Source organism: Raphanus sativus, unplaced genomic scaffold (genome assembly GCF_000801105.2).
Source record: "Raphanus sativus cultivar WK10039 unplaced genomic scaffold, ASM80110v3 Scaffold4188, whole genome shotgun sequence".
NCBI lineage: Eukaryota > Viridiplantae > Streptophyta > Magnoliopsida > Brassicales > Brassicaceae > Raphanus > Raphanus sativus.
In genome coordinates, this window is record NW_026619490.1 from 1 (window position 1) to 8,096 (window position 8,096).

Genomic DNA, 8,096 nt, shown 5'->3' on the forward strand with positions numbered 1-8,096 from the left:
ATTATTAACAGTATGTATTACACCATTAAGTTTGTATTTCGTTTGACCTTTATATATTTTGGAGAATTATTTGTTATCATGTCAACTATATATTTTTGATTACTTATGCTTTGCAGCTCTTTGATAGAGATCTTTGATTGTTCTATATTGTAAGTTTCATCATTGTCAAGCTATAATATATTTTGTGAGTTAATATGTATTTTTTTGTAATGTAAACATTATGTTTCAACTTGGAGTTTGTTTCTATTTTTTTACTGTAGTAGTTAGTTTCTTGTATCATGAGAATTTGTCCAACTACATCTGTTCTAGTTGCCATTATTGGCTAAACATTTAATTTTACTTTATCATTCTTGTAGATTTTAAATGTTTGATGTTAAGACATCTTACATTCGTCTTGTTGGCATTCGTCTTTTGATATCTTTGTTTAATTTTAAATCATTTAATTTTATTGCTTTTCTTATATTTTCACTGTCATTATACTTTTAAGTTATACCTTTTTCAAAACAGTATATTTACTCTCATGTTTACCAATAATTTTTTTTCTTTTTTTAAGTTTTAATAATTTTTTGTCATATTTGGTTATATTTTCAGCATTTATTTTGATTATATGTAAATTATATGTTGTGTTTTTCCCCAGTATATTATCAGTTTCGTTAATTCGAGTTTTATGATTAAAAGAGATTTAGATTCTTTTTTTGTTGATCTTACTATGATAACTTTGAAAACAATGAATTCTACAAAAAAAAAAACTTTGAAAACAATGACTTTGTTTTCTTTTCAATAAATGTGTTCCATAATCATATATATAATCATATCAAAGTAAATAACATGTTTTCCATTTTGATAACTTTCCATCTTAATCATATCATGTTAAGATTAAATATATATATATATATATATTGTTTGAATTACATTATATACGATATTAAAATACATAAGTATTTAAATTTTTGATTCATATATATTTTTGTGCACATGTCGGTTAACGACACAATCGCAAAAGACCAAGAATAATTATGTGCTGGCGTGAATATATTTTCATATGTAATCCAAATAACACACACATTTCTAACTTAGCTGCCTTTCTGGTTTTGGAAGACGATAGATGTATAAATTTACACGCTCTTGCTTCCTCCAACTTCTTGAAAAGATAAAGGTACAAACTAAAAATTCAATGTGTTTTCCACTATGTTGAAATGCTCAATCTTTTGTAAAGGTAAGATTCAGATAATGTTGTTATCATCCATGTCGTTGCTCTAGAGATATATTGTCCAGCTGCAATTGCTGATATTAGAGATAACTCTCATGCCAAAACTGCTCATGCCACTATCATTGCTACCCTCCCTGAGTTCATCCCCAGTGATTCCATGCTCCTTCCTTTAACGCATAGCAGTCGATTGAGACGGAAACTGTGTTCTTTCTCTCAAGTCAAATTCAAAAACTTAGGGAGGGAGGGAGGGAGGGAGATCATTACCCGGTGTAGTGATAGAGATATGTATATCTTTCCCATTAATGGCTTCCATCATTGTGATACATTGAGAGCTTTCCATGTTTTAAGCTTGATCTTGGCAAGTAGCTATGAATACATCAAACACTATGTTGCTGGCGTGAGTGCTGAATCCACCTAGAGAGCCTGCAACAGCATAGAGGGTGAAGTTCTTGAGCATATTGAGCTCCACCAAGACAGCCACACTTGTTTTCACTTGTTAACACTTTGTTCACGATCTCTCCTTTGATAACTGCCTTTTAAACTACTGATTTGCCACGTCCCTCGATCCAGTTCACTGCAGTGGGTTGTCCGAGAAGAAGTTATCAAACCAATAAATCGTTATTTTTTTGGTCTCAAGATGGCACTAAGCTAAAAGGAAGCGTTTTTCAAATCAAACCAATAACATACAAAAAGAACCCACCAGAAATTCATAGGTGAGGAATTCAATAACATTACACGTACCTTTGGTTACCATGTTCATCCCCATTGTTACAACTGAATCTTACGTACGCTTTTTCCTTGCAATGTACAGTGAACGCTTTGTAGCCTCGTAAATCTACCTGAGATAAATCCACAGAATCTATATTTCATCAGCAAAAGTTTCAATCTTGAATCAAAACCACACAAACATAAATAAAGTTTACATCTTGGTGGACCTGTAGAAAATGGCAGCAAAACGTTTCGAAGTGATATGGATTCTCGAAGGAAACTTAAGCTCTGTAGCACGTTGGCACAAAACAAACCAGATAACATTTGCTCTAGTTGTACCGTCTTTGAGAACCGTACTGGTAGCTCCGCCTGAGACAGCTCCGCCTGAGACGTACATAGCCTTACAGCCTTTGTTAGTGCTAGCAACCAAATAACTTTCATTGTAGCCGTCAGAACAGAACAGTCTTAGCTTTTATCAAAAAAAAAACAGAACAGTCGTAGCCATCAAAGAACAATGGTCCAGTAATCCGGAGAGGATCTGAACGTATCGCACAGGCGTCTACAGCATTGACTAATAAATGTTCATAATCAAACCCTGATAAATTGCGGGGAACATGTGGGTTATCACAGGGACAATAAGGTACGAAAGATAATTCTCCTTGTTGATTGGACTCTATCTTTTAGAAATCTTTACGTTGTGACCAAATGTATAAATCAAAACACGCACACACACAGAATTTCTGTCGAAAAACTTAAACATGAACTCGCTTGTCGTAGAAACAAACCAATGATTTGTTCAGTAAAGAAAACAAACCAATGAATTTTGTGAGCCCTCGTTTGTCGTACACCTCGTATATGTGGACACATGAGAAGCCTGCAAAGTATTATAGTAAGCGCTATTAGTTTGCAAGCTCCATTTTGAAGAACCACTGTGCGAGATATATATGGGCAAGAAAAATAGAGGATTGGATTTGTTAGATTCTTGGGAAAGTAAGCAACTTTATGAATAAACAGAGAACCAGAAACATAGAAACTTTCCTATTATTGAGAAAGTAAGCAAATTTATGAGTAAACAGAGAGACCCTAAATGAGTAGCGTTCGAGTGAGCACCTCGATGGCCTTGGAAGGGAGCAACCACTCGTCTGGAATCTTGAGGGTTTGTACGACTGACTCGGAGTCTTGTTCTCCTTCACGGGTCGACGATAAAGATTGGAACTTTTGGAGTTTAAGTAGCTGAAACTTCGGCATAGATGTTAAGGGTAACCTGATGGATGCTCTACGTGGCGGAGAACCAAATTGTTGGGATGATGAGAAAGGATGTGGATGATCGGCGGTTACGACGTTTCGAGTCACGTAAGAGCAAACCCATGAGCTCATTATTTCCTTCCTCTCGTGCTCTATATTGCTCACTTTGCTGATTTTCTCGGAAAATTAAAAGAACTTTCTTTGGTTGGGTGGAGTTGAATCAAGTGGGAAAGATAAATGAGCATCTCGAGCCCAATTAGTATGGTGGATTCCGGATTTACCATAAATGAATTAACCTGAAGATCAGCTTCACCTCTCACAAGCGGGGAACAACGTCAAGACGAACAGAGAATCAGGAGCCATGCCGTAGCTTTCGACGGATCTGTGGAGTTGGAGAATCATAAAATCAGAGTGAAACACATATAGGGGAAGATAGGAGAAGTGAATAGGTTTCAGTTTAGCCATTTATAAACTTCTTAAAGAGAGGTAATCAAATGAGGGAGTGGCCATTAACATCGCCGTTGAAGTAAAGGAGAAGGGATCAGAAATAGGAAGCGCCGGAGCGCATCTCCAAAATCGAAACGCCGTTTCTTTTTTATTTAGATTTTATAACCGAAAAAATAACTTCGTGGCAAAATATTTAATGAGTGATGTGGACAAAATCTCAAATGTGATTGGCAAATTTATTTATCCGACGTGGACAGCTTTAGAGTGGAAAGTATTCTCCTTTTAATATAGTATTGATGATTCGGATTTTTTACACGCGACTAATCTTAATGATGTTAGCCATCGACTAATTAATCCATTCACCATGTTTTAATAATTAATATGATAAACTGGTAAAACGAGCTCTTTATTAAATGTAAAACGTTGCTATAGTTTGGGTAGTCTAAATTCCCGATTGCTTTCCATAGGTTGTGTATTTTAGTTAGCGTTCTAGCCCACAGTGTACGTAAATGTACTGCAGAATTGAACTGTATGCAGATAAAGAATTTTCTTTACAGGAAACTAATAAAGAGTCAAAGACAAATAGGATGCTAGTTATTATTAGTGAGAAAATGAAGGTAAGGAGAAGGCGAAAACTCGATAGCTATGTTGGAATTAGAATTCAATCTTTCGACATTCTTTCAATATACTTAGTCTTGATGCGGTGATATAAGATGGTAAGACGACGAATAACAGTTCTAGACGTAAAGACTGTAATCCGTTCGAACATTGGAAATTTTCAAAAAAAAAAGAAAAAAGATATACAATTTACTATTTTAATTAATTCCACATATTAACAATTGATAAAGGAATTCTCTAATGTAATCCAATTTTAAGTTAAAAAAAAAAATATAATCGAATTTAGAATCGCATTATTATACATGTAGAAGATTTTACTAGCATAGTTAGAGGATATGTTGTTAGACACGCAATATTGAATTTATTTCGTGCGAAGCTTCAGTAAAGCTAAATGATGCACGTCATGGTTCAACTTAACCCATGCATGATGTATGGTTCAACTTTACAATTATATGACTATAACTGACACCAAATGTTATAGATCATCTCCAAAACCCCAAATTTAAAATACACATCTCTATAAGTTAAAATACTAAAATATTATGGGGGTTTTCGGGAGATACAAGAGATATACAATTCTAATGATGAATGCATACATTAATCTCAGATTTGTGGCCAGTGTCATTTGCTTCTTTGAAAGCTATGCGATAAACAAGGTGAAACTCGATTCCAACATGGTATTGACTTATTATTGTAATATATTGTACAACACCAACAAAAACTTTACGGTTCAGCACTTCAGACCAAGCAAATTCAACAACAACAACGACAAAACAACGATTAACATAGATATCACAAAAAGAAAAGAGAAAAAGACAACATCAAAACAGAAACAATAAAGTTGAAGTGATCAAGTCATCTTGTAGAATTCCATGATGTAAGTGCCAAAAACGCTGCAAATGACTTGGAAGCCTTTGAAACCAACTCTTCTTGCCAAAGACTCAAACTCCTCTTCTGTTCGCTCTCTGCCGCCGGCGGTGTGAGCCATCATTATACAGTCCAAATGAACTACTTGTTTAGTCAAGAGGCTCGAGTCTGGTGCTACCGGGACTAAGCACTCCACAGCTATCACCTTTCCATCATCTGGAAGCGCTTCATAGCAGTTTTTCAATAACTTCAAGCACTGTTCGTCGCTCCAGTCATGGCAAACCCACTAATAATATATTTTTATATTCGATATTAGTACACAGATGATCAATATTTGTGGAAGTATGATTGAGTTTATAACAATCACTGGGAATCCATAACGTTTTAATTTGCTAACCTTAAGGAATATGGCATCTCCTTTGGGAACACTAACAAACATATCTCCTTTAACATGTTCAATACCTGCATTGATCGTCAAACAAAAACCTTATTTATATGAACGTTCGTATAAACATATAATTTACTTCGAAAATTGTTATGAAGGCTATAACAAAGATGTACCAGCAAGAGACGGGGCATTCTCGATAACATGTGGGAGATCAAAATTGGTCGCTTTGATGTTTGGGTAGTTGGAAACAATCATATGAAGAGAGGCTCCTATTCCACCGCCAACATCGACTACAGATGATAATCCTTCGAAGCCCTTGTAAGCCTCTAGAATCTTCTTCATCACAATGGTGGAGTGGTTTGACATTCCATTGTTAAACACATTTGCAAATCGCTGGTCTTTCCCGTGATAAACGAAGGTTGGCATACCGTATCCCTTATCGAATGGGATCCCTCCTTCAAGGACTGCATCCTTCAAATGATACCTGTTATGAACAAACGCAGATTAAATACAAAGAGTGCAAGAATACTTAGAGAGGAGACATGATTGCATCAAATATCTGTTTTAGGGTTTGTATATTAATTATATAAATTTATAATTTATAATTTATAATTTTTAGACATGTATTTATACAACCTCAAAAACCCAATACTGTATATATATTTTTTGTTTTAGAAAAACTTCCTTATCTAGAAAAAATTGGTTTTCCTAATCTTAAAAATCTGTCTTTTAATTGCTGCTGCACTTAGATTTTTAAGTCACTTATATTAAATTGAAATGGTTTTTACGATGTTAGTGTGTTACTAGGGTTTTGTACTTACCAACTCTCCATCAGGACCTTGTCTTGGTTCAAAAGACAGTGAGTGGCAAGGGAGACACCGGCATCGTTATTAGTCAAGTATTTGCAGACAGTGTCAAGTCCGTAGAGACGCTCTACACCACCGTCTGGTAGTTTACGTATAGAGCAAGTCAGTATGGAGTGTGAGGCAAGCAACCGGAGGATCCGGTCAAGCATGACGTGTGCATCAGGGTTCTTGGTTGGGAGATGGGATGCTAACTCTGAAGGAGACATCTGAGCACCGAAGAAGCAATCGTTCTTGGCCATGATCTCGAGCAAGTCGAGCTCTATGGCTACTTTCAGAACCATGGGAAGCACGGACGCGCTGCCAAGCTGCACGGCATAGAGGCTAGCCTCCTCGTCGCTGGAAATTTTTGTTAGAGGAATCACCTGAGATTTTGCCAATGATCCCATGATGTTCTAAGATGTATTTTTAAAAAAAAAAATTTAGGCTAATGTATAAGCAAATGTTTATGATATGAGAACTGAAGGCTAGACTTGTTAGTCCTTTTATACTGAAAAAAGTGGGTCTTGATATAAGGAAGTTAAAAGAAAGGAAACTCTAAACAACAAAATATATATTAATGCAATCGCCAAAAATGTTTGAATTCAACTATTGTGCATACTGTATACATACGTGTAAATTCTTGTTTGTGCGAGCGGTAGTTGTAGAATTTAAAATTCATAAACCCGTACATTGATTCCAGACCCTTAAATTATAGCCACCTTGATTCTGATTTTTAAATGTGTTATATTTCGGTTGTATCCCGATATACGTTTTTGTGAAGCTGTAACCTTTAATCCCCCAGTTTGTTTGAATCCAGTAACCGAGAGACATGTGCGTCTCAGTAAAAAAAAAGATGTATATTTAGAGCATTCCCATTGGTGGAAAGAGGAAAGAAAATGACAAGTAATATCTCAAAATTTCAATCTGTATATAAACTAATTAAGGCATACATTTTTAATAGATATATAGATTAAGATACATATTTTTAATTTGTTCATCATACTTCTAAATATATAATATATGGTTTCTTAAAATTTATAATATATAAATGAAATTTTAACTTACTATACCATTAAATTTTTAAATAGACAGTAAATTTTTGAATAGGAATAAAATAATTTAAGACGGGTGCACTCATGGAACGAATGCAGTTTAATTAGTGATGCAGATATTGTTAGCCGATATGATTGTCAGATTGAACTTGAACTCACGAGTCAGAATAAAGTTTAGATGGCAACAAATTAAAGAAATGTACAATAAACATACACGGAACACATTATCTATATTATTAAAACTCAAGTACAAAATTGGAGTGTTTGGTTACTTAGATAGCATTTATAAAGAATAAGTTTGTTTGGAAACTTGGATTGTAGTTAAAAAAATTGTTTGGAAACTTGGATTGTATTTTTATTAAAAAAAATATCTCTATCCAAATAAAATCAGCAAATCCATTTAAACTTCCTACATTTTAGGAAGTCACTAATTGATCATATATGTTTTTGTGATATACAATATTTTTCTCCTAGATTTTTAAATTAAATAAATATCATTCGATTATTATAAATGTCGTAGGAGGTTCAAGTTAGATCATTTTCGGTCCGGGTTGGTCTGTAGCAACCTAAAAATATATCAATAAACTTTCGTTTTAAATATGGCAGTAATAAATAATTTATATACAAAAATACAAATTCGTGCAGGCGTGCGTGTCAAAATGTAAACTGAATTAATATATAAATATGTTATATTACTATATAAATAATTGTTTATA

General features: G+C 34.3%; 2 protein-coding genes across 13 annotated transcripts; both read right to left on the bottom strand.

Moving 5' to 3' along the window:
- Window positions 1-1,002: 1,002 nt before the first annotated feature.
- Window positions 1,003-3,771, bottom strand: LOC108838862 (uncharacterized). 12 transcript variants are annotated; one of them, XM_057001931.1, is made up of 7 exons: window positions 3,637-3,771; window positions 3,445-3,545; window positions 3,029-3,332; window positions 2,733-2,792; window positions 2,134-2,302; window positions 1,952-2,045; window positions 1,003-1,784 (listed from the first exon to the last, which is right to left on the bottom strand). In XM_057001931.1, exons 3-7 carry the CDS (start codon window positions 3,293-3,295, stop codon window positions 1,700-1,702), a joined length of 675 nt encoding a protein of 224 aa, XP_056857911.1. In that variant the 5' UTR covers window positions 3,296-3,332; window positions 3,445-3,545; window positions 3,637-3,771; the 3' UTR covers window positions 1,003-1,699. The 12 variants fall into 12 exon arrangements, 8 of the variants coding, with proteins under 8 accessions (XP_056857911.1, XP_056857910.1, XP_056857916.1 ...); XR_008942233.1 differs by having other exon boundaries at window positions 1,952-2,049; window positions 3,029-3,105; window positions 3,183-3,767; XR_008942234.1 differs by having other exon boundaries at window positions 1,952-2,049; window positions 2,146-2,302; window positions 3,029-3,105; window positions 3,183-3,765.
- A 1,125-nt stretch (window positions 3,772-4,896) lies between these two features.
- Window positions 4,897-6,779, bottom strand: LOC130507220 (flavone 3'-O-methyltransferase 1-like). Its single transcript, XM_057001928.1, has 4 exons — window positions 6,305-6,779; window positions 5,657-5,967; window positions 5,493-5,557; window positions 4,897-5,381 (listed from the first exon to the last, which is right to left on the bottom strand). Exons 1-4 carry the CDS (start codon window positions 6,733-6,735, stop codon window positions 5,079-5,081), a joined length of 1,110 nt encoding a protein of 369 aa, XP_056857908.1. The 5' UTR covers window positions 6,736-6,779; the 3' UTR covers window positions 4,897-5,078.
- Window positions 6,780-8,096: the final 1,317 nt, after the last annotated feature.